General features: G+C 38.1%; 2 protein-coding genes across 2 annotated transcripts in view; both read right to left on the reverse strand.

The window, feature by feature from the left end:
* On the reverse strand, positions 1-14704 carry Adamdec1 (ADAM like decysin 1). The gene is made up of 14 exons (XM_042697832.1): positions 14557-14704; positions 14357-14416; positions 11656-11765; positions 10812-10888; positions 9999-10077; positions 8156-8232; positions 6650-6842; positions 6367-6429; positions 5067-5138; positions 4595-4764; positions 4181-4262; positions 3405-3535; positions 2574-2751; positions 1-90 (listed from the first exon to the last, which is right to left on the reverse strand). Exons 1-14 carry the CDS (start codon positions 14702-14704, stop codon positions 1-3), a joined length of 1530 nt encoding a protein of 509 aa, XP_042553766.1.
* Positions 14705-20621: 5917 nt separating this feature from the next.
* Adam28 (ADAM metallopeptidase domain 28) overlaps positions 20622-25951 on the reverse strand; it is a 40429-nt gene continuing 35099 nt past the window's right edge. Inside the window, exons 22-23 of the mRNA XM_042697834.1 lie at positions 25219-25284; positions 20622-20666 (exon numbers count right to left, since the gene is read on the reverse strand). Of these exons, the coding sequence (XP_042553768.1) occupies positions 20622-20666; positions 25219-25284 (111 nt within the window). The remainder of the gene's footprint in view (positions 20667-25218; positions 25285-25951) is intronic.

Genomic DNA, 25951 nt, shown 5'->3' on the forward strand with positions numbered 1-25951 from the left:
TCACAGAGTCAGGTAAGGGTGTGTCTGATCACAGCCAGGTCCTGGTTTTCGTCGGCAGGTCAGAGGCTCACAGCAGCCATTGGTACATCCCTTCAAAGCACAGGAGACAGGGAGAATCATCAACACTTCCTTCCCATTGGGGGCACAGAATTGGGTCATGACATAAAGTTGCACTTTTTAACCTGAATCACTCTACCAATTCGATGGGGCATGACCAGGGAAAATTAATGATAGAGGAAAAAAGATATAATGAGCCATGAAAACCACCTCTTCAAAGACCAAAAATAAAATGATCTAAATTTAATCCAGATGGTACTACATGTCAATTAAAGGAAGACTATTTCTATACTAGTCAAATGATGTGAAAACACAGAAAATTCAAATCCCTAATTAGTTTTGCCATACCTGCATAATTTGGATCTGAGATTGGTAGTGGTCATACACACACACTTTATTCTCACAGATGAATAAAAATATTAAAAGTGTATGTAATAGAAAATGAATGTATTAATATAAAAATGGAATGAAATCTGTGGGAATTTTATTCACAAAAATATGGGGACAGTTCTATAATAATGTAGTAATATATGTATCATATTAAGAACTTGATAGGAGAAAACAGCTCATATCATGATAAATGGGAAAATTCATTAAAAATTTTCAGCATCCACAATTGAATTATTTAGGCATTATTTGTCATACATATAAACCATGATCAGAGTAATGTATCATCATTATAAAATAATGATGACAAATAGCAAAATTATATCCAATAAAATGAAAGTTAACACACCAGTTATTTATATTCTATGTTTTATGGAATATTTAAAACTGGGAGACATAGAAGCAGTATGAAGGTATAATAATGGAAAAGTGTAAATGATAGTTTCATTGTTTATATGAGATACAATTCTCTAGTTATTCATAAAACAGTCTTCTCTTTAAAATAATAGATTCCTCATTAAGACTGCTATTGAAGTTAGTAGTATAATAGTATCAAAATTAGAAACAGTGAACTAGTATTTAAATACAAAGGAAAATATTATACCTTCAACAAACAGGAATGTACTTCAGAATAAACCTTCAAGTTATGCCAGAAGTACACGAAGATCTTGATATGTAACTTTCCCAAGAAACCTTAAAGGCAGTTTGTCTTTTAAGACAATATTTAATATGTGAATGTATCAGTGACTCTCAGAGTGAGATCTGAATTTAGCTAGTTTCATTTGATCTAATTGTACTTGGGAGCAAATAGATTTAAAAATGTACACAGGAATAGTAAGAGAGCCTACGTAATGTGAGAGGAACACTTGTCTTTCTTTCTTTTCTTCTTGTCTATACTGGGATTGAATTCAGAACCTCCTACACTGAAGGCAAGTGCTTTACACTGAGCTACACTTCTTGCCCTTATAACTTCGGATATGGTACCATTATTTAAATTTTTCCAATTGTTTATAAGTCCGAACTCCTAGTTTTATTGAATTGCACAAAAAATGGAAACAATTCACATGTTTTCTAATATATTTCAAGAATATTAGATCTTATATATCTTAGTTATTATACAGACAAGTTCTTTCTCCCCTTTCCTCTTTTTCTCCCTCTCGTTTCTCCTGTCTCTTTGCTGACACATGTTGAGTATATGCCATTTGTTCTGCTCAAGTATCTACAATGATGAACTCATTGTCTTCAACCCAAAAATTGGGTCACATCATGTATAAAAGTCTATATCTCCTTGTATTGGACAGAGTATTTTTAATATCCACAATTGATTAAGTCATTGCATTTTATCTACCAATGGAATTGGTTTAAAATTTCTGCATAACAAACTGAAGCACAGAGAATATTTAGATGCTTTGTCTATAGTGTCAGAGACATCTAAAGTAAAAAAGAAATCTGGAGATCCACTTTACTTCACCTATTTCTAGTGATATCCTCTGAACTGATTACTTTCCTTAATCTTCCTTCTCGAAATAAGGATATTGACAATGCCTACTGTGTACGTCTTAAAAGGAAAAGAAGATTGCTAAGCAAGAATCATAGCAATCTCACATTCTTCAAAACCAACCATTGCACACTACAGAGATGCCTTGGAATTTTACAATATGCATTAACATTGCTTCCATTTTTACTTTTTTATATGTTTGGGTTTTAGGGTTTTTATTTTTCCTTCTTTTATCTTTTGTTTACATACTGACTATGGACACAGGCCAAATATCTGTGGAGAAAAGTTACTTCTAGATCTGAAATGGTTACTGCTTAAGAAATGATCAGCTGATATTTATAGGTTGGGTATCTGTGAATAATGTATCTAGAAAGATCATAAGTGAAATGTTATAGTTGATGGCTTTCTTCTTCAGTTTCAACATCATATAACTATGTTATCTTAAAGCCACGTCCTAGCTTTTGAAATGTTTTCTGAAAAAAAATAATTAAAATCAACAGCATAATGGAAGTGTAGATCTACTAACGACTCTGATATCAACTTTTCTTTAGAATTTCCAAAAGGGTGTTAAAAAATAAAGAAAAGGATTATTCTCCAGTTTCCCGCTAATAAAGGACAGACAGTTCCATACCTCAGGGGAGCCACAGTCACAGTCTTCTCCCACTTCTAGAATGTGGTTTCCACACACTGGAGGTGTCATTACACTTTTTGGACTAGGTGCTTGTAGCAGGCACTTTGGTTTGTGAGATAAAAGGTATCTTTGAAAATGTTCCCGGCAGGAAGTACTGAAATCCTTTGGGAATTTTGAGCTGTAAACAGAACATCTCAGAAATAACATGATGACACTCTTTGCAGTACGTCTGATCCCACTAGAAGATAGTGTAGTCATGAGGGCGAGCAGAAGGAAGTAATAATGATTCAGCATGGGGGAAATCAGTGCAGACTTATGGGTTCCATAGTCATCATTCTTTAGCAATGAGCACCTCAAAAAAAACAAGGTAGAGTTTACTTATTTTTCTACATCAAGTCCTTGCAAAGAGATCAACATTAATGGGCTGGTCAACTTATTTTGGTTATATATATATATATATATATATATGTATATGTATATGTGTGTGTGTATATGTATATATATATATATATATATATATATATATATATATATATATATATATACACACATGGTTTGCATCTGAATTAGGCTAGTATGTCTAGAAACTATTGTATCACTTTAAGGCAAAATAAATTTAATGTGGTTGCCATACTCATAAAACTCGACCTTGATGTGTTTGGAAATAGTAAAGAATGAGTCCTGATATTTGGCAAAAATGGTGCTTAAACATTGGTGGGACCGATGGGATATGTAACTCTCGAGGAAGATCCCAGCATACGCATGGTGCATTTACATTCTTTAAGAGCTGGGCACTCACATGTTTATTATTTGTGTGCAGCAACATCTTACCTCAGATACTGATTCATGGCACAACTGCCAGAGGGACACTTGGTGAAGTACGGAATGTCAGGCATGCCCAGGGCATGGCCTAATTCATGGGACATCACTGCTGCCAGCGTCACATTGTTCTTCCTCTTAGCCTGGAAAGGAAATCACAGAAGCATTGGCTATACCTAGTTTCATCCCACTGTTTCCCAGTTGTTACCTGTATATAGGATTTGAAAAGGACAGCTTAGGAGAAGAGCAGCAATGGTCACAAGGCCCGTTCCCTGTCACTGTATTACCTCATGTTGAAGGCACATCCAAAATGGTTGGAGAACCTAGACATCGGGTCAGCACTACGTAAATGACAAGTCTTTCAGTGAACGATGGCTAGATTCACTGCGTTCCTCACGGAACGTTTTAGTTATGTAATATGGACTCTGAGGGCCTGTAAAATCGGTCACCGCGGATACTGTCACATCAGTCGTGCTTACCCATGCGGCCCTTTCTTTCTCACCTAATTTCTTGTCAACTGACTAACTTAGAGTTATCTAGGCCACAGAAGCCACTGGCATCCTCCTTCTGTCTCAACATTACTTCTCTTATTCCCGGCACCGATTTAAATGAGATGTCTTCTGGCAGGATTGATGCTTTACGATCCAAGGAGCCTTCTATGAGACGATCCATTGTCACCATTAAATACAGCCAGAGCAAATGATCATTATCATTTCTAAGCACAAAGCGCTCTGCTGGACATCCTAGAGACATCAAATCATAGGGAACCTTAAAATAAAGGTACCAACCTCGATAACAGCCACCGAAGACAGAGAACACAGGGAACTGGAGGCCACCATGCCTACGCGCCCGTGCCTGAAGCCAATCCCACTGTGCAGAAGGTACAGATACACCATCACAATTGGACTCCAGAACCATCAGCTTGTGCTAATGACAATACCGATTTCCCTCGCTGCCCTGCCCTTTGTATGTTCACTAGGCCTCAGACCAGTGTCTATCCTCCCAAAGCACAAGAATGACTACAGGGGGTTATTGTGCATCTAAGTGATTATTTTGCTTTATTGGCCATTTTACTCTAGGGATGAGTTGATTTCACAGATGCATTGTAAACTAGAACACCAATGCAGAGGAAAGCCTTTCCTGAGAAGACAGTCTAGAAATCTGCTCGGCATCCGTATGCTTGTCCTCTCCCCAGGACTCACCTGAGGAGCTGAGCGTGGTTGTGGATCCTCATTTTCCCTATGGAAGATCGGTGCCATCTCAGGAAGTTGTTAAATGTGGTACCTATGGTAGGTTCCACCTTTATCTTGTCACCGTCAGACCAGATTTCCATCCCTACCAGGGCTACTTGAACGTCTATAGTATTGTAAATCTGTGGAATGGGAATTTTTCTTCATGAAAACGTTCAGGATTCTTTGTAGTACTTTAGACTTGTGCAACCACAAGTCATGGATACAAAGATAGACTTAAGTGATGAGTTTCCATTTTCAAAATGGAACTCCTAAAAAATTACCTCGCTACGGGACGCATGAGCTTATCCCGACGCTGATGCATAGCTATGATCTCCCAGAACTCTGTCTCTACAGCACAGGGCACTGCTAGCCCCTGGCTGTCACTACAGTGATGCCTAAGGCTTCTCGGCAGAAGCGCATGCTCAAGTGACAAGTATCTTACCACATTCAGGAGGCTGAGCACGTCAAACAGAACGGTTTTCATCAGAGTCAGGTTACCGTGATATGTCTTATACTGAAAAAAAAAAGAGACAAAAAGTAGAATTAGAATAGCAAAATGAAAAAGTAATCAAACTAAGGGGGTATAGGATTTCATATTCATAGAAAAATTACATACATTACATAGATATAAAATCTATGAATCCCAGAGCTAAGCTTTGTAAGACTCGTTTCACCAAATCCTATTTCAAATGCAAGAGATTTTTTTTTTCCTAAGAGAAAAATTAGGCATTTGTAAAAATGTCAATGTTCTCTATCTTTTAGTTGAGTAAATCAAGTAAGTTGAAGGTTTTAAATTCAAATTTGATAATGAATTAATATATACTAGGTAAAAATAGATGCTAGTATTTTTTCTCTGCATATAAATTTGCAAGGTATACAGTTTTCATATAATTTGTAAGTTATAGTTTTTGCTTGTATTTTTGTAAATTTATATTGCATGTGTTGATTTTTTAGATAACAATGTAAAATAATTTAATATCTTAATAACTTTCTGGTTTTAATTAATTGTTATTTTATCTATTTTTTGGTGGTTGTGGGGCTTGAACTCAGGGCCGGGGCACTGTCCCTGAGCTCTTTTGCTCAGGGCTAGTGCTCTACCACTTTGAACCACAGCTCCACTTACAGTTTTTGAGTGGTTAACTGGAGTTAACCACTGGGGATTTTCTGTCCAGGTTGACTTTGAACCACAATCCTCAGATCTCAGCCTCCTGACTATCTAGAATTACAGGTGTGAGTCACCAGTATCTAGCTATTTATCTAGTTTTGCTGATGCTGGGGCTTGAACTCAGCGCCTGGGAATTATCCCTTAGCTTTTTCTGCCCAAGGCTGGTGCATTTCCACTTGAGCCACAGCTTTACTTCAGGATTCTGGATGTTCAATTAGAGATAAGACTCTCAGACTTCCCTTCCTTAGCTTGACTTTGAATCTTGATCTTCAGATCTCAGTTTCCTGAGTAACTAGGATTACAAGCATGAGCCACTAGCACCTGACTGCTTCATTTTTAATTTTGTGGCTAATGGCCTAGATACAATGTTAATTATATTACCAACATCTAAAAGTTTGATGACAGTTGGATAGTACATGAGTAGGAGTGAAAACTGTGGTGGATAGGCAGGCTCAGCATCCAGGATAATCAGGTGGCTAAATCTTGTTAATCACAAGATTTGCTGCTGATTTTAGCCTGATAAGTAAGCTCAAACATTGAGGAAACTGTCCAAAAAACAAACACATTTCATACTCACAAAGGCATTATCCAGCACCAAGAAGAGATTAACGTATTTCTGCGTCTGAAGAAACTCTTCTTGCTTTCAGATAATTACAAAACACAATGTTAATCATTATCTTTTATCCTACATGATTCAAAACCTTACCAGAGGATATATTTTTTTTCCAAAAGAACAAAACCAACCAAACAACACACCACCCCCTGAAGACTCAGAAGACCCATGACAGGCTTGGCTGAGCCTACTACTGCATTGTGTGTTACTGCTGAGACCAATCAGGGTGCAGAAAACCAGAACCTACCTTTAAGACTCTCAGCGACCTGGAAGGTCGAATATGCCTTTGTTTCCTGCCCATACCATTCACACCACAGGTAGGATTAACATTCACGGTATCCAGCTCCTCCTGGTTGTAAGCAAAGACAGCATGCTCTCCCTGGTCTGTACTTCCCAGAGGCCTTATCACGAGCTTTTGATCATGGAAGGTAAAGTCTCCTCTGCAAGAGACAGGTATGGATTTCAGCATTCCTTGGCGTGCACTCATGTTTCCTGTTGAGAATGGAGGGGAAAAAATCTCTCCCTCCTCACCCGTGCCACACATAACACTCATTCTCAGATCCTTTGACAGGCATATGTTCACTGGGGTCACAAATCAGTATTTGACAATAATGAAAACAGGCCAGGTGATATACCCAGAGAATCCTGAGAAACTCCTCAAATGAAACAGTCCCAAAGAATTTGGGAAGTATCTGATGAGCCCAGGAAATATTGTCACAGCTTATTTATTCATGTAATTGAATATATCTTGGAAGATTCTAGGAAGGGAGTGATGGAATGTTTATGTACAAGAACCATACAAGAAGAAAAATGTATTTGTAGGGAATCCAGAGTCACAAACGGGGACTCGTAGGAGCTGAAAGAGCTCTGTGATATAACAACAGAGAAGCTTCTAGAAACGGTATCTATTTTATGATATGCAGAAATTTTAATGTGCCATGCTAAGGATAGATCCTGTTGGGACAGCAAGTATGAGCTATATTTCTTATTTTAATCCTGAAAGATATACTTGTTGGTATGTATCATTATAGACACAATAAGAAGTTATTAGCAGTGATCATTCAGAGGTAAAATTTGTGGTAGGTAGTATTATATTCTCATGTGTGCTTTCTCAGGCTCTGAGATTTTCTTGGTTGGGAAGGCTTGTTTGTATAAACACATATACACATACACTTAAAAAATTAAGCTGGAGCCAGACATTGGTAGCTCATACCTATAGTCTTAGCTATTCAAGAGGCTGAGATCTGAGAGTCACTGTTCAACACCAGCACAGGCAGGAGAGTCTGTGAGACTCTTGTCTCCAATTAGCCACCAAAAAAGTCATAAGTGGAGCTGTGGCTCGTGTCAGAGCACTAGTCTTGATCAAAAAAGCTTAGGGACAGAGCTTAGGCCCTGAGTTCAAGTCCCAGGATCACAAACAACAATAACTACACAACAACTTAGTATCAGCTAGGAAACTCACAGGGTATTATCTGCAAGACAATAACAAGCAATTGTTTCTAAGAATGACATAGAGAGACTTGGCAATGAACCCAGACACTCAGAAAGCCGGACTAATGTGTGGAATAGCTGATGACACCGCTTATGCCATGATCGTAAGGGTGATGCTCTCTACTTCTCCCACTTGAGCACATTGATTAAGTAATCAGTGACGGAAACTACCAAAATAGCAAGACCAGATAAGGTCCAGAAGGACTCAGTTCTGTGTAGCAAAATGTTTCCTGATACTCACTATTCTGGTCAGTTTTCTCACCTCAGCCCATCGCCGGTACTGATGCTGGCCGCAGAGTTCTGTTCATTTAGGATGTGACCTTCATAGTGACAGTGCCTCTGGAGTAGAAAACCGAAAATCACCTCAGAATCATACACGTGTGCACAGAACGTGTCTAGCTTCCACTATTATACTTACATGTAAACGTACATTAACAACAAGCATCATGTGGCGAAGGTTACCATCTTTAGTACAGGGGAAAGAAAGCTCAACTCAGGACTGGGGCCCTTACTCTTTTTCCAAAAAGAAAACCCTTTGAGGTCTTTGGGGGCCTTCTGAACTACTCCACAGGTGACTCTGAACTCTCTATCTGGTGTCTCAGTCATTTCTCTCACACTAGTGAGCAGTGAGATAAAGTCCAGGCTGGTGCTCTAAGTGTCTCATGGTGAATGAGAAGTAGCCAATCACTGGGGGTTTCAGTACCACCTGCAGGCTCTGAGGGTGGGACCATCCTGAGTCCTTCAGATTGACTGGCTGAAGTCACCATTTTAATCCGTCTGTTAGTGGATCCTTTTCTACCAGATTTGAAAACTGGGAATATTTGTCTACAACTAAGATAATGCATGGTTACTGGTCTGTATTAGCAAGGGGCCACGTATGTGGAGAGATCTAGATAAACTTACCATAAATCACCTCTGGTTCAAAGGTAACTGACTTGCTCTGTGTGTGTGTGTGTGTGTGTGTGTGTGTGTGTGTGTGTGTGTGAGTGTGTGTGTGGTGTGTGTTCTTTACAAGAAACTTTCTCATTGAAGAGGTGGGCAAGGTATTGCATCAATATACTATCGACCATTGGAACTGAAGCAGGAGGACTGGGAGAAAAGCTCAGGTGTTAGAGAACCCTGAGTTCAAACCGTCATATCTCAGCAATGGTAACAATAACAACAAAAAAGGAATCACTAATGAAGTTATCAGATTCTCTTCTCCGAGGACAAATGTTACCAAACATCCAGAAATCTGTGAAATGAGAGTTTTGATACAACAAGAAAGCAGCCAGGCAGAGGTGGTGGAAGTTTTATGTGGTTTTTATTTGTTTATAGAGACAAGTAGGTATACAGTTCCAGAGAGGAGACCTTTTGCCTGCTCTTCTCTGGTTTTTGTGTGTGTCATGATTCTTTACACCTGGAAGCTAGGCTCTAGAACTGGAGGTTGTAGAATTGTGACTGGTCTAGATATAAACATTAATTATACTGTGTTGTAAACATCAGGATAAATGCAAATATTTTCAGGAAACAGTAGTAACAGCAAGTTTCAAGTATTTATAGGGAACAGCAAGTCTTTGCTTTTACTTAATGTATATTAAGGGAACAAAGTGTTTTGTTGGGCTATTTCCATACAGGCATATTAGGGGACAAATTCCTAACCTGAATATAAAATAGTCTAGAGACAAGTGGACTCTATGTGCCTCTAAACAGGTGACAGAAGCCTCATGCTGTTCCCACCTTTTCTTTTTTTTGGGGGGGTGGGGGTCTGATCGTGAGGCCTAAACTCTGGGCCTGGGCGCTGTCTCTCAGCTCTTCAGCTCAAGGCTAGCGCTTTACCACTTGAGCCATAGCGCCACTTCTGGCTTTTTTCTTTTTGCTTATATGGTGCTGAGGAATCAAACCCAGGGCCTCGTGCATGCAAGGTAAGCACTCTACCACTGAGCCACCTTCCCAGCCCCCCACCTTTTCAAAGCTACGATTTTTCTCTATTTGTCTAACTGGCTATGGATGAGCATCTGGCTTTCAAGTTATTTCATTATTTTTTTAATCAATGTCTCTGGAGCTATGCATTTTTAATAAGTGGCAGATGCTAGGGTAAGTCCCAGAAAGCCTTCAGACCCTACCCTGTTCTGAGGGTTCCTGGTAACGTTCTCTGCTCCTGATGAGTGCTTTGTTTCAGCGCCGTCTGACCCCAAGAGGAACCTGTAGAGAATGAGAACTCATAGGATACTCAGGATAGAAGCAAAGGCTGACTTCCATGATACACTCTTCAGCACTAAGAGAATGAAAATGTCTATAATGAGGAAGAGTTGACCTTTGGGCCATTGTTCCTTTTCTAACATTGGAACTCTGTTGCTGAAGCAAACCAAAGAACGAGCTCTGTGGGTGAAATATGAGGGTAGAAATCTCAACTGCTTCTCAGTTGCAGATTGTTTTTTCCTTCAAGTTGGCTCTCTTGAGGTTGGTTTGGACTAAGGGCTCAGGCTCAGGAAGTCTTGGTCAACTCCTGTTGGCTTGTAAGCCTGCATAAAGAGCCATTTTGTCTTGGAAGAAGTTTGTGGAGTCCTATTTTCCAGAGTTTCTCTCCAGGAAAGCACCCTTCGGACATACGTTCTTATAACAGTAATAAAAAGACACGTCCAAGATTTGGGTGTATTTGAAAAGATGATATTTTCAGTACATTACACAAAGTTTAGGAAAGAAAATCACTTACAGAATGCCTCTCATTGCCCCACGTTGCATATAATTCCCCAGGAATACACTGACCTTAGACAGATGAAAGACAGACCTCCTGCTGTTGACAGGAGCATACATTTCTTAAAGCCCCACACGCTTCACGTCTTCTATTCCAGTCACACTGATTAGAGCTCCAAGAATACTTCCCCATTTCTCAATTAGCAATCAAAATGATTAGAGTTTCAGGAAACAGAACTTACTTGGGGTTTTGAAGGTGAAGGATAATTTTTTCTCCACTTAAGGTAATTTGATACCGAACATGAGGCGCACATCTTCCCTGAAAGTATTTAATGATATAATTATGTCATACAGTTTATATGTCTAGGCCTATTAAAAGCAACCATAGTGGTCCATGGGGCATATATTAGGATAACCATTATAAATGCATACAGGCTAAAATCAGTGCTCTCCTGCCTTTAAGAGGAAGCATAGCTTATACACTGAGATAGACTTCCTAAAAATGCCATTGTATATGGTAGGGTCTTATGGCTGGCTCTGGCGTGCAATATAATGTCCTGTGGGCCACAATGCATCTCCAGCAAGATAATCACAAGGGATGGATTTTTTATCAAACTGAACTGAAATACACTGAAGAAAGCCAATAAAGATTTGCAAAGAATTAAGTAAGAGTAAAAAGTACCAAATGGGGGAAGTGTTTGTAGCCATGCAGAGGTGCGTTTCTACGTGTGGATGGGGTGGTGGCAGGAGAATGGAATGAGGAGAGGCCATAAGAGTTTGCAGAGCAGGGAGGGAGCAGCTCTCAAACTAATGCCTTCTAGACATAGTTGTTCTTGCTGGAATTCCATCCAATCCCACATACACGTTTGAAATCATGTCTAGTCTGCTCTCTCCTTTCTCCTCAAGCAAGACAGCTCCTTCTATTAACTGTGCAAGCAAATCATATGCTTTGTTCTGGAAAAAGAGGAGCTATCTGTATAGACTTCTCTTTGATGGTGACTGTGAGATCTCTTCTATTAGTGAGAAGTATTCATCATCTGTCTTCAGATGATTGTAAAATGAACCACGATCTCTTGGGTTACCTACCTCTTCATCATTCTTTTCCTTCTCAATCTCGCTTTGATAGGCAAAGGGTAGTTTTCTAGGGTGCACTATCTCCTGGAGTTTGAGCTCAGGGCCTTGATTTACAGTTTTGGCTAGAAAAGGAGAGAGAATATGCACATAAAAGAGTGGTTGGGCTGGTTGTTTTATTAAAAGGACACAGAGAGAAAGCATTAAAAGCAAGGTGAGTCTTTCATTTTAGCTTTGATTACAAGGGTTTATATTTTTCTCTCTCAACTCCATTCTAGAATGACATAGGGTCACAAAACAGTTCTTGAGATGATCTCTATGAATGTAAACCTGGACCACAAGTTGGAGAAACTGCCTGTCTGAGAATAAAGTTCTGTCTGGAATAATGCATTTCCTTCTCCCTCTAGAATGTTCTTTCCAATTATGATTTCTTACCCTCCCAATGCCTTCTACACCATTTTCCCACTGTGGTACAGATGTGAATACCCACTCCACAAGTCAAAATTTTCCAATAATTTTATATATAATTTCCATATAATTTTCAGATAATACATCTACTTGGGGAGTCAAAGGGGAATGCTACAAGTAGTAATTTTACTCCTTATGTAACAATAAATGGCGATTCTTTTCTTCATTGACATTTTCCCTGAAGACTGCAGATGTCACCGAAATAAATTTTTACTGACCTCTCTTGGAATATTTTTTTAGGCCACAGAGAGCAAGGAGCACAATTGATTATAGACAAGAGATCTTTCCTGTTGGACTTGAAATTACATAATTAGCTCCTGTTGTTTTTAGTTAGTAAGAAAAGAACTGATCTTGGAGCTAAAGGATGTGATCTGATACTTTTGCTAAACAGCCCTTGAGAAAGCTGTTTGCCTTTGTGTGATTTGCTGTGTGAGACGGAGATTGAAGAACACCATAAAATCTATTTATCACTCGCCTAGGAAAATAGCACCACATCTTTTTTGTTCTTTCTGATTATTCAATTAAGGCCAGTCTTATTCATGAACATTCACGTTTTCACACACACACACACACACACACAGAATCTGTACACAGAGAGTTTTCTGTTAAGACAATCAGAGCAATTAAGGACCAACAAGTGAATTGTACACTTTGAGAGACTGAGGGAAAAGAATAAGGAAAGAATTATCTCCTAAGTCGACTCCTAGAGTTCTGAATAATGCTTTCCTGAGAAAAATATTATACAATAAAGCACAAAGTCTAAAACTGCTTAATACATTTTCTTTTATCAAGCTGGGCATAAGTTTCATGTCTATTTTCTTAGGTACTCAGAAAGCTGAAATCTGTAGGATCAAAGTTTTCGGCCAACACTGGCAAAAGAAAACATCCTAAGTCTTCATTTCAGTGGAAGAAGCTGAGTATAATGGTGTTCATCTGACATCTGAGCTGTCATGGGAAATGGAAAATAGGAGGACTGCTGTCCAAGTACAGACTCAGACAAAAATCAAAACCCTATGTGAAAATAACCAGCATAGAAAGTCCTGGAGTGTAGCTCAGCAATAGAGTGCCTGTCTTTATAATGGAATACATATGTATTTAGAGACCACATTTTCTTTATCCAATCATCATGGTTGGACCTCTAGCCTGATTCCACAGCTTGGTTCTTGTGAATAGTGCTGCTATAAATATGTGTACATCATTATCTCTGTTGTATGATGATTTACACACTGCAGTTATACACCCAGGAGTGGTCTAGCTGTGTCATGGGGTAAGCTATTAAGATTGTCGAATGAGAGATAGAAGTTCAGAGACTTTTCACTAAATTATTGTGTAAAACACAAAATCTTGACAATGAGCAGAGTTCCTAAGAATTGAGTAAATGGCTATGAAAGCACTCACTAAGCTGTATGTATAAATACCATCATTATTGGCTTAAAAGTTATCTAAGTTATTTCTTTGGTACATTAGTGGTTGAATATGAGGGTAAGACCTACCCTGATAGTCCTGTTAGTGCAATGTTTGCAGTGTATCCTAACCAAGTGATAATTTTGTGATAGGCTTAAGGTAGGCCCTTAGCTATCTATGTTTTTTAAAAACTTGTTTCAGTATAAGCTTTCCTAGAAATGTATTTATATACAGTGGAGATTCCCAGCATTTGACTTTTAACATGACAGCCATGTGATCACGAGCAAAGTAACCCATGATGGCCTCAATGGATGCAGTTTCTTCATAGGATAACAAGGGTGCATACAGCAGGTGCCAAATGGTTTAACTGTCAATTATCAACCCTAAGGAGGAAAAGAGTTAATTTTTTCCAGGCCTAGACTTTTTGACCTTGCCATTCCACTAATGAATCCTCCTCAGGAAATAATCTTAAAATGTAGCTTTATTACAACATAGCTTACAATCCTAAATACATTAGTTAAAAATTATTTATCAATGAAAACATAAATAGACCACTCATATACTTTTACTTGTTCTGTTTTGGAAAATGATGAATTTTTTACTTAGTAAAATGCATTTAATTTGAAAAAAATTATGACAAACTTTAACATATATGTTTTACGTAGTGATTTTGATGCCTTCCCTCAAATGAACATGTAAATATTATATAGAATATATATTATATATTAGGAAAGAAAATCCAATAATAGTGATCCTTTGGATTACAAAGCTTTTCTCATCTCCTAGGGGTACATTCATCACATAATTTGACTTTTATATAAAATTCCAGCATACTCATTCTTACCTTGAGTTTGAACGATGAGCCAAAGAACAGAGAACAGGACCCAAGACATCCTGGCTACAGCTGGTTGTTAAAAGCTCACACAGTGTGTCATTGTGGTCTCCCTCGCTGTCGTTTTCATCTATTTGTACTTCTCTTTAGCACGTCATAAAAGAAAATGAGGCCACACATTTTTCTTGTGAGATTTGGAGGTATTTCCTAACTGTGTTGGAAAATCACCAAGAAGTTGCAGGGCAGGGAGCGTGAGAACATTTGTTTCTGAGAGGTGTTTACATCTGCGGTTGCTGCTTGCTGAGCATTCACATCTGGACAGATGTTTGCTTGCCTTAGGTCCTCTGATGGTGTGGGCATGTGTGAACTACAACTATATTCCTACTTCCCTATTTACATGTATGTTCTTCATTGTGACAAGTCTGGAAAATATGACAGGGTCCTGTCCATATTTTGAGGAACTGGCACAGAATGTATAAAAAGAACATCAGGATGCTGTTAGTCTTTCTGATTCTCTGTCTCTTTGTGGATGAAACTGGGCTGTAGTAACATTAAAAATTTACCTGCAGTTATACACACACACACCACACACACACACACACACACACACACACACACACACACACACAAACACCCATGCACATACATGTAGAGCTATAAACAAATGTATATGTATAAATTATCCACTGGAATAGCCACAACCAAGCTATGCTGCATACGTTAAAGTGTATGAGTTCCCTCAGAGAAAGTACTATTACTTATGATGAAAGAATTTTTTGTAGCTATAAATATACCAAAAGTGTGCTGAGGAGAAATGTTGATCATGCCCAATGTCTCAACATCAAGCAATGACTTCAGTTAACCTCTTGAGAATTCATTTTCATCGCTCTTTCATCCAGGAATGGAAAGACGAAAGGAAAGGAAAGAAAATTAATAGTATAGAAAGGTTTGGGAAGCTGATATTTTGTTCTCCTTTTCTAAAATGTGTTATCTTTAAGTAGTTGTACAAAGGGGTTTCAATTCAACAAATCACTTATAAGTACAGTGTATCTTGATCAATGCCACCCCTCCTATCATTCTCCCCCAACTTTCCCAATCTCACCCATATATTGCTGCATATAAAACAGTATATACTAAACTCCTGCTTTCACTGTATTTGATGTCGGTATAATTTGTGGAGGGGAAGGGGAAAAACAAATCGTTTAAATAAGGATACAGGTGAACCCATTGCAACAATGAGATGTACAGGTCGTTATGGCGAAAATGAACTTTACAACTTGCTTGCGGGGGAGGGGGGAGGGAGGGTTGAGGGGGCAGGGGGAGGATGGGAAGGGATGGGAAGGGGAAACAAAGGAGGAGGCTACAATGCTTGATAAGAAATGTACTCATTATCTTGCCCATGCAATTGTAACCCCTCTATACAGTATTTTCACAATTAAAAAAAGAAAGAAAAAAAACAGTATATACTATCATATATAGTATGTTTTTATGACATTGAATATCAGTTCATTCTTTTAATAACCTTAAAATATTGCACTATGTTTATATGTTATGTGAACTCGTGTGTGTTTCTTTGATTTCTAAGATAAATTTCTAGAAGCAATATAATTTAGTTGACAAGGATGAGTCAGTTTGAAGTGAATGGTCTACACTGACCATGTTCCTTAGCACTCCTAAACCTTCCATTTCAAAAGGTTCCCAGTCGATCATCCTACCTGCAAGCTTACTTTTGATTAGTACATTTGAGAGCTTCCTAGAATCTTATCCTAAGTTTACAAGTCACTGTTCTCTGTCTTTTCTTGTTTTTGTTCTTCAGAATTATGAGATTTCCCCACCATAATTCTGTAGAATGGGAATTTTTGGTCCATAAGTTATTCTAATTAGGTTACCATGTACCATTACATAATACTTCCCATTACATTTTTAGATGAGGATAATATTAATTAATATCACTAATCAACATTGATTATTAATATAATTAATATTAATGTGTAATGCTAATGATTAATATCATTAATATTAATGGGTTTAACTGAGTCTCATCCCTTTCTATTCACCTGCTGGTGTTAACTATTTTAGTTTTCACCGTTGTTTTAAATTCACATTATTAATTATTAATCTGGTATGTATATCTTGCAGCTTAGTTGACTAATGGGAAATGCAATTTCTTTACCCTTCAAAGACAGAAGAACATAAGAATAGAATAGTTCTTTAAAATATCCACACCTGTAATCCTAGCTACTCAGGAGGCTGAGAGCTGAGGATCGTGGTTCAAAGCCAGCCCAGGCACAAAAGTCCATGAGACTCTTATCTGCAATAAACCACTAGAAAACCAGAAGTGGTGCTGTGGCTCAAGTGGTAGAGTGCTCGCCTTGAGCTGAAGAGTTCAGGTACAGAGCCCAAGCCTAGGGTTCAAGCCCCACAACCAACAAAAAAAAATAAACATATATCTACTATGAAGAAACTGAAGGCAATTCTCTCTGTCTCTCTGTCTCTGTCTCTGTCTCTGTCTCTGTCTCTGTCTCTCTCTCTCTCTCTGGAAGATTTATGCTGTTAAGATAGTTGTATATTCAGTCTTTAAACTGTGGTAGTACCAGTGAAGAAATTGTTTACTCACTACATCTGGTGGGAATGAGGAATGGCATATACACCAAGCCTTATTGACTACAGGACTCAAGGATTGTCTAAACAGACCACTTAACTGGGACTAGAAAACCAAGAAGTTATGAGCAACATCTGGGTTACAGATAATTTGTTCCCGTAAAGCATACAAAATAAAATTTTAGAATATTTCCTTAAAAAGTATTTTTGGTTGTGTAGAGAAGATGATGGCTAGGTAGAAATTAAATCAGAATAGAAATATTACAGCAATGCCGTGTACATTTAAAGATTCTTTTCCACATACATCACTATTCTTTGTATAATGTAACAATAGTGATAGTCATTCAAAGGTTACACTTATACTTTAGTAAATGATTCCAAGTTAAGTGACTTACTTTAAATTACCCAGAAGATTTGCAAAATGTGTCTCCTAAGTCATTATGAGAGAGATACTTGCTCATCAGAACTGAAGGATTTCAAACATTCCATCATAAATAATGGCCATGGTGGTTTAAATTGTACATTGTAGAATGATATTTTCTTATTACTAGTTTGTTTTTTGCTAAGGTCTTTTGGAAAGTCATCCCTTCAATCCTAGTGGCTGGTAATTTCTGCTCTTTCTTTGTAGCTGTTGTTGATGCATTTGGTAAAGGCTGATCTATTTTATTCTTCTTTCCCAATACTTGATTTATGATTCTGTTACTTTTGTCTATTATTTTTGCATGCCAAGTCATTTTTATCCTTTTTTCATATTTTCAAAAGGTTGTTTGATTTTTTTAACTTTTGCTTACATTTTTGCCTTGCCTGACTTTTCAACTTGCCCAATAACTTTGTAGAATTCTTAACCCTTCCATCTCTAATACTACTTTTTTTGCTATACAGTATGTGCAGTATTTCCACTGGTAATATTTCCACTATTTTACCACTTGCATCCTGGCAGAAAATTACTTTTGATGTACCACTTGTTTCCACCTAGTTTGCTAATCTTTGCTTTTTAAATTTTTTTATGTTTAGTTTGCTTATTTTCTGTTACTATTGATATAATTTGTCTTTATCTTTTCAAATCCTTTCATGTTTCTTAAAAAGTAGTATCTGTTTATTTCTCCCTCAGAGAAAATAAAAATTCACCATGCTTTCATATTATTTACTCTTCCCCAAGCCATTCATTTTATTGACATTATCTAGAACTATGCCAACCACAGGCAGTTATTAAGATTAAAGTAATTAAAATTAAATACAATATTGAAGTTCAGTGCTTCAGTCTCAAAAGCCATATATTCTTAATACCGTGTGGTTAGTCGCTAGCTATATAGTGAGACAATCAAAATGTATTATTTTTACTTTATATCCTTAGCAGAGCTCAAAGTTACCAGTTAAAACGTTGGAATGATGTTCAGCTCTGAGCTATGCTCTACTCCTTTCTGAGTGTGTGTGACCAAAGTATGGATTGCTGCAGATAGCCAATTGTCTACATAGATAAACTATCTGGGCGCTATTAAAGTGGGAGTCCAGGCAAAAAAATCCAGACAAGTTCTCTAGTTTGATCCAATATCAGCTCCATCTTAAAAACTTCCAGGTCTCCAGGAGTGGGAAGAGCTATACTCCCTTACCTGTTGACTTAAATATTGTGGCTGGCTGGGTTTGGTTTTGCTTAGTTTTTGTGGTTTTGCTAACCTCGGTCATGACACGTTTCTTGCAACTTTATAGATATTGTAAATCTATGTCAGTCCTATTTACTTATTTTGTCTGTCTAGTTTTTGTTTATGAGTAGTTTGGAGTGAAACTTAGTACTCACACTTAAACATGTAAACAAGTATGTTCTATAGTTCATGGTATCTCATCTAACGTGTGAATTCATAATACCTCTAAACCTCTTTTATCATTGTATAATCTCCAGTTTCTCTTGTGCTATACTTTCCTATGCTTCTTACATTTATGTATATATAAATGTATATATGTATTTAATGAAGAATATTATACCAAAAGGTATTCAAATGTTTTTTTAAAATAGTTCACTGTCTACTGTAAACTGATAATGTGAGACCTTTTCTGGAATTACAACTGTTATATAGCCCCAATGTCTCCTTAGAATTCCCTTTCTTTATCCTTTTTAGGTCTAATAAACTGCTTATGACTCAAGATTCAGATGACACCCCTTGGTCAAACTTCTCATGCCTTCTCCTAATAAACATTGCTTCCCAGTAGTTATGTTTGAACAATTTGTCTCCATTTCAGCAGTTACTTTAACTCTGTATTTATTTCCGTCAGCCTTGAGCATGAGGGTACACAGTAGAGAAAGAGGCTAATCACTCTATTCCTGGTATCCACTTGTACATGGAAACTTTGTAAATGTTTGTATTGAAGAATTAAGGAAAACAACCCCATTAGCATCGGTTGTGCAATGTATTAAACTAAGAATCTCACTGAGAGAGGTTTCCTTAATTTATTAAGCATCAACCTCGAGGCTCTGTGATACACGTAAGTAGCAAAACAAAGAGGAAATATAAGGAGTTTTCAAGATATGAAGGTCTAATTGGCATGCGGTTTCACTGCAACCTCATACATTCCAATAGATAACTTGCTGGGGATGGAAAAGTTGTGGCATTCTGGGTACCTTTCTGTAAGCATAGCTTTGCCACAGCAGCAAGGTGTTATGGGTGAAGGGAATGGAGAATGTGGCTCCATGGTGGAGTGCTTGCCGGACAGATTCAATCCTTAGTATGTGCACACATTGCGTGGGTGCACGCGCACACACACACACACACACACACACACACACACACACAAATAGGAACAACAATGCTAAAAAAAAGCACTTGGATTCAAGATAGTTGAATTTGGGTCCTCATTTCAATACTTGGTAGCCATATAAAATAGATTAAAAACCACCCATTTTCTGTCAATTCTGTCATCTGTATAGTGATGACAATGGTGTGTTCCATAGGATTGTTATAAATATTAAATAAGATCATAAACATGAACATGAATCATAAAGTAATCTTATATTCTTTTGTTCTTGCCTTGTTAACACATTTTTATTTTGTTGGTCGTGGGGCCTGAACTCTGGGCCTGGGCGCTGTCCCTCAGTGCTTCAGCTCAAGGCTAGCGCTCTACCACTTGAGCCACAGAGCCACGTCCAGCTTTTCTGCTTATGTGGTGCTAAGGAATCAAACCCAGGACCTTATGCATGCAAGGCAAGCGCTCTACCACTGAGCCACCTTCCTAGTCCTGTTAATGAAAATTTTGAAGATTCATCATATTTAAATTGACTAGATTTTTTTCTGAAAATTTCGGGAATTCAGAACTATTTTTACATTGAGATCTCAAATCAAGTGTTTTGTTTTGACTCAAAACCGAGAGATTTAATGTGAAACAAAGGAATTAAACTAAAGACATGGAGAAATATTAAAAAAAAAACTCAACAGGGGAGAATAAAAGACCAAGCAAATAGAAGCTTACCAATGAAATATGTCTTACTCCAAATCTACTTTTCCATCAAAGATCTGTTCTGCAAAAGCCTGTACAGAAAAGGTCTTTGTCACTGAAAAACTCCACAACATGCAGCCTCCATTCGTTGTTGATGAATGAATATTATCCACTAACTGTGTCCCACATTTCTCTTTTTCACGATGCATTTATATACAGCTTTTATGTGTTTCTCAGAAAACTCTGTGGGTTAGTAAGAGGCAATCATGATGACAAAATAGCACAGGTAATCAGCCTATAAAGAGGAAGGTTTAGATGACCGTTTTGAGGTTTCAGTCTATGCTAAACCCCATTGCTGTGGGCCCTGCGGTGAGGTCACACATCACAGAGGAGAGAACTGAGTGGAGCAAAGCCACTCACCTTATGGCTTGGAGGCAAAGGAGAATACAGAAAGGGCTCAGGATCCCACAATGCCCTTTGAGAACACACCCCCAATGATCTGAAGCCCTCCCATCAAGCCCAGTTTCTTGTTTCCACCACTTCCCAATGGCACATGCCGGGGACCAAGTCTTCATTGTGTAGACCTCTGAGGGACGTTTGACATCCAAATTATGGAACCTTCTGTAAAAACTGTAAAGTTGTGAATTCTGTTGGATGAATCAGTGTAAAGATGCTCAAGCATCATATTTGGCTTGCTGTCTTTGCTGGCATTCTACCACCTGAGCCAGGCCTCCAGTCCTGCTTTTATCACTGATCAATTTGAGGATGAACTCTCACAGATTTTTCTGCCCAGGCTGGCTTATTTTAGCTTCCCGAGTAGCTAGAATTACAAATGTGAGCCACTAGCACCTGTCTATACTTTTGTTCTATTTTGTTTTCCTGGTATATGTAAACTCCTGCTTGGAATCAAAGGCTTCTCTAGCTCTCCATACTGTCAGCATAAATGGATAAACTTCGTAGATAAAGGTCTTCATGAAACAAAAGCAGGTAAGTGCTAGAAATGGATCAAACAAGCCACGAATAAGAAAAATGCAGCTGTGATGAAGGAGAATGCATGCATCCTGGTGGTGGGAAGGCTACTGAGTAGGACCACTTCCACTAGATAGTTTGACTTCAAGTCAAAGACAGAGAAAACCCAACTCAAGACAGCTTGAACAATAGGAAATGTTTATTGGTGATACAAGAAGTCCCAATGAAGTATGAGGTGGCTTCAGAACTATTACTATACCAGTTTGATGAAATCATTAATAACAATTGGCTCAACTTTCCTGCTCCATCTTGGTCAGCATATCAGTACTACTGCACACCAACAGCCAGAAGAAAAATGGAGGAACATCTTCTAATAATTTCCAACATACTTTTCTTTCTCATCCCATGGAAAAAAATGGGGAGTTATACATTCATGTCCAAAGTAATCACTGGCAAAGAAAATAAGATTATTATGATTTAGTTAACGTGATAAAGATTTATCCATGAGATAAGTCAGGATCATCTGTGCTAAAAAAATGGACAGCTGGACAAAGTTGAGGATCTGAAAGCAAAATAGAAAGGAGGTATTGGCTCTCAATGGACAATGTTGACCCATCTGTCAAGTAAAACTGTGGTTGTCATGGATTATGTGATTTTGGTGTTGAAACCCATCTGATTGCTTTTCAAGACCTGGGAATTTGGATGTTTATGCAAGATCTTGAACTTTAAAAAATATTAGCAATAAATTCAGAACATTTTCAAAATACTATGTGGGCAACATATTTATGTGCAACAAATTACAGCTGTAGTTCAAGACGTGCCTGTAGGTCACCAGTTTGCAAACTCTTGATTTATGTTATTATTTCATTTCATGAAAACTTTCTCTATACAGAAAGTACAGTTCACTTTATTCATGCAGTAACTGAATTATGCAAATAGCTATGATAAAAATTTACAAATATTTTACTCTCTAAGGTATGAATTTTATTGATGTATATTACATGTGTGTTTGGAAATACTACAATTTAAACTTCTTTGTACAATTAATGAATGCTAATATAAAAAAAGGTTTTATACAATTATAGACAAACAAATGAAATAGCTAATAAACTTCATAACAATATGAGATACATAGAGAATGCTTATATATTTTTTACAATGACTAAGAGTTTTTAATTTGATGTGTTAACGGTTAAAATAATCAAGTGGTTGCAACTTATAGAATAATGAAATGTATTTTCTCACTACTCCTGCTTTTGAATGCAATAACTGCTTTCAAAGCAGCAGATCAAGGTAGTCAACAACATAGTAAGAAGGAGGAGTGACTCTAGGAAGAAATCAACTAATTATAAGTTTAAGGTTCATGGATAATTGTGCAGAAAAATGGTCTTTCCCAGGAGTATGGAGGAAAAATTTAAAACAAGATTTCTCAAGATGATGTCTCGCTTGAAAAACTTTACTTAACCTCTTCAAAGTAGAGCACAAATCAAGAATGTTAACATTTTTGAGGGTGATGAACAAAGAGCAGTGAGAAAGCCAAGTGTATCGCTTCACCTAAATTGTCCCGTCTTCCCACTTCATCATTTGCTTACCAGTCATGACTTCACTGTTGTATCAGACCTTTGGACTTGATCCCTTAAAAAAAAAGACCACATTCTTAAATGATTAACTTTTCCTAAAAAAATAGATATAGATAAATATACATTAGTGATAAATATAAATATAGATATAGATAGGAAGGGAAGGAAGAAGGGAGGGAGGGAGGAAGAAAAGAAGGAAGGGAGAGAGAAAGGAAAAAGGAAGGAAGGGAGGAAGGCAGGAAAGAAGGAAAGAAAGAAGGAAGGAAGGAAGTAAAAGGTAAAAGGAAGAAATAAATACAGTAACAAAGTTGGAAGTTTTAAGGAATTGAAACTCATTCTCTGAAATGACATAATCCCATTTAACAGGTTTTTTTCACCAGCAGCTGGGAAGCAGTAGAGACATGAGAGGATCACTATGGAAGGTAAGGAAAACACCATACTGGGATCCTGTATTTTTCTGGGCAATTACCCTAACATGGAGAGGATGGGGGGACCAGGAGGAGACCTGTGGGTCTGGTTGAGACTGCATAAGGGATTGCATCCACTCCACTATTCTCAGGGAGCATTTCTGAGAAAAAGAAGAATGTTCAGTTCCTCATTACTTTCTTCCTCCTCCTCCTCCTCCTCCTCCTCCTCCTCCTCCTCCTCCTCCTCCTCCTCCTCCTCCTCCTCCTCCTCCTCTTTTTCTTCTTCTTCCTCTCCTTCCTCTCCTCCTCCTCCTCCTCTTCTTCTTCTTCTTCCTCTCCTTCCTCTCCTCCTCCTCCTCCTCCTCCTCCTCCTCCTCCTCCTCCTCCTCCTCCTCCTCCTCCTCCTCCTCCTCCTCCTCCTCCTCCTCCTCTTCTTCTTCTTCTTCTTCTTCTTCTTCTTCTTCTTCTTCTTCTTCTTCTTCTCCTCCTCCTCCTCCTCCTCCTCCTCCTCCTCCTCCTCCTCCTCCTCCTCCTCCTCCTCCTCCTCCTCCTCCTCCTCCTCCTCCTCCCCCTCTCCCTCCCCCTCCTCTTCCTCCTCCTCCTTCTTCTTTGTAGTTGTCAGTCATGGGGTTTGAACTCTGGGCCTGGGTGCTGTCCCTGAGCTCTTAGCTCAAGGCGAGCACTCTGCCATTAGAGCCACAGCATCACTTCTGGTTTTCTGGTTGTTTATTGGAGATAAAAGTCTCACAGACTTTCCTGCCCAGGCTGGCTTTGAACCACAATCCTCAGATCTAGAGAAGCTAGGATATAGGTGTGAGCCACTAGTGCTGGATTCAATTCCTCATTACTTTCTAATGAGACCTTCATCTCTCTTCCTTCTTTGTTACTGGTCCCTCAAAAATGCAACATTTCTGTCAGTACACAAACACCTCCCATACACACCCAATCGACTGTTCCCAATGGACTTACTCATGGTGGGAACATTTCTTATTGATGCCAGGTGTGCCACAAGACTATAATGTCTTGAGTATAAGTCAGCCTTACCTTTGAAAACAGTAGTGAGAGAGATGCTTTTGCATGTTCTTAGTAAATTAGCACCTGAAATGGTATGCTCCACTCTCCTGAGCAAAACTCATTTCCTTTACAAAATTATTTTTTATCTTCTCTTCACTCATTTAAATTGTACTCCATGCCAAGGAGCCATTCACTACTACTCGACAGATCTTCTCCTTGAATAATTCTACAACTACTCACATTCTCCCCACTATGTTCTGTCATTAGTATTATTTGTTTGGTGCAAATTCTACTTGGGGAATTAAAAGTTTCATGTGTATATGATTTGTCTTCTGCCAGTAAAATGTCTTAAATTTAGGATTTTTTGGTTTGTTAATTAAAAATAGAATACCAATCCTGGGACATAATCTCAGAAATCATTTGATAAGTATATGAATTCTACTCCTCATTTCTTGAGCACCTGAATTCCAGGTTTGCTTGCCTATGATCTATTTTTCATACTCTTATCTCCTACAAAAACCTGTAACAATTAGCCTTGTGCGACCTAAAATAGGTTGTAGTAAATGCCATTATGATAAGATTTTATATCCTCTAGGATAAGCATCTAGAAATGATTGCGTAAATGAGATGTGTACCTTATACAACAGAAGTATTATCATTTCTCAACAATTATAAAATAAAAGAACTGCTTTTGCATTATAAAAGTTCAATAGCCCTCTGAATTCAGATGTAGCAAGTAGGCTTTGCTGTTCCAGAAACATGTGCTAGGATAGGCCAGGTTCGTCTCCAGAGCACATCTGTGCTCTGACTTTGGTGATATCATTCTCAGTGGACTCAGAAACATAGAGAACATACAAGTTGACCAATGGGTACTTACCAGGAAATAGGAAGATGATACAGACGTAGGAATTGGTGGTGGTGGAAAATTTGGCTTTGTGCTTAACTAATAAGAAAATAAAGAAAACTCAGTTCAAAGATAAGGTCCTGAAAAGTGCGTGTGCTGAATAAAAGGATTTTAAATTGTTTTCAAGCATGGTGACTATAAAAGCCTACCCACTGGAATATTCTACACCTGTGAGTTTGATTACTTTTATGTAGGTGCATGCACATACTTTGGATGCAAGTCCAAGGGCAATCAATTTGACCATGGTTATTATGGAGTGAATGTTTAATTCTCCCCACATATTTATCTATTGAATCCCTAGTCCCCTGAAATGATGACTGGAACTGGGGAGTTTTGGAAGCTTAGAGCTTGAGTTGAAGCTCTCTCCCTGTCTTTCTCCCCCACTCCCTCTCCCTCTTTTTGTGTTTCCCACTCCTTCCCTCTGCCTTTCCTAATCCCTCTGCCTCTCTTCCTCTCTGCCTCTCTTCCTGTTTCTCTTAGGGAAAATGGAGAAGTCAGATATCTAAAATCCAGGGGCAGGTTCTCACCAGACACTGGTTCTATCAACAACTTGAACTTGGGTTCTCCAATTTCCAGAATGGGGAGAAATAAATACTATTTGTGGTTAAATCCATCCATTTTATGCTATTATGGTACAGTGTCTGCTATGCTGGCTAAGAAGGGTATTTTATAAAGCAGATTGTTAACTGTAATGATTTATCAACTG

Source organism: Dipodomys spectabilis, unplaced genomic scaffold (genome assembly GCF_019054845.1).
Source record: "Dipodomys spectabilis isolate Male_0828 unplaced genomic scaffold, ASM1905484v1 ptg000229l, whole genome shotgun sequence".
NCBI classification, from domain to species: domain Eukaryota; kingdom Metazoa; phylum Chordata; class Mammalia; order Rodentia; family Heteromyidae; genus Dipodomys; species Dipodomys spectabilis.

Excerpts from the sequence above, each read along its gene's own strand:
- Adamdec1 (XM_042697832.1), bottom strand. The coding sequence starts at position 14,704 with ATGCCCACACCATCAGAGGACCTAAGGCAAGCAAACATCTGTCCAGAT. Across the intron at positions 14,417-14,556 it reads CTTGGTGATTTTCCAACACA|CTGTAGCCAGGATGTCTTGG; the intron begins GTTAGGAAATAC and ends TTTAACAACCAG. Across the intron at positions 2,752-3,404 it reads GCCATGAATCAGTATCTGAG|CTCAAAATTCCCAAAGGATT; the intron begins GTAAGATGTTGC and ends TTCTGTTTACAG.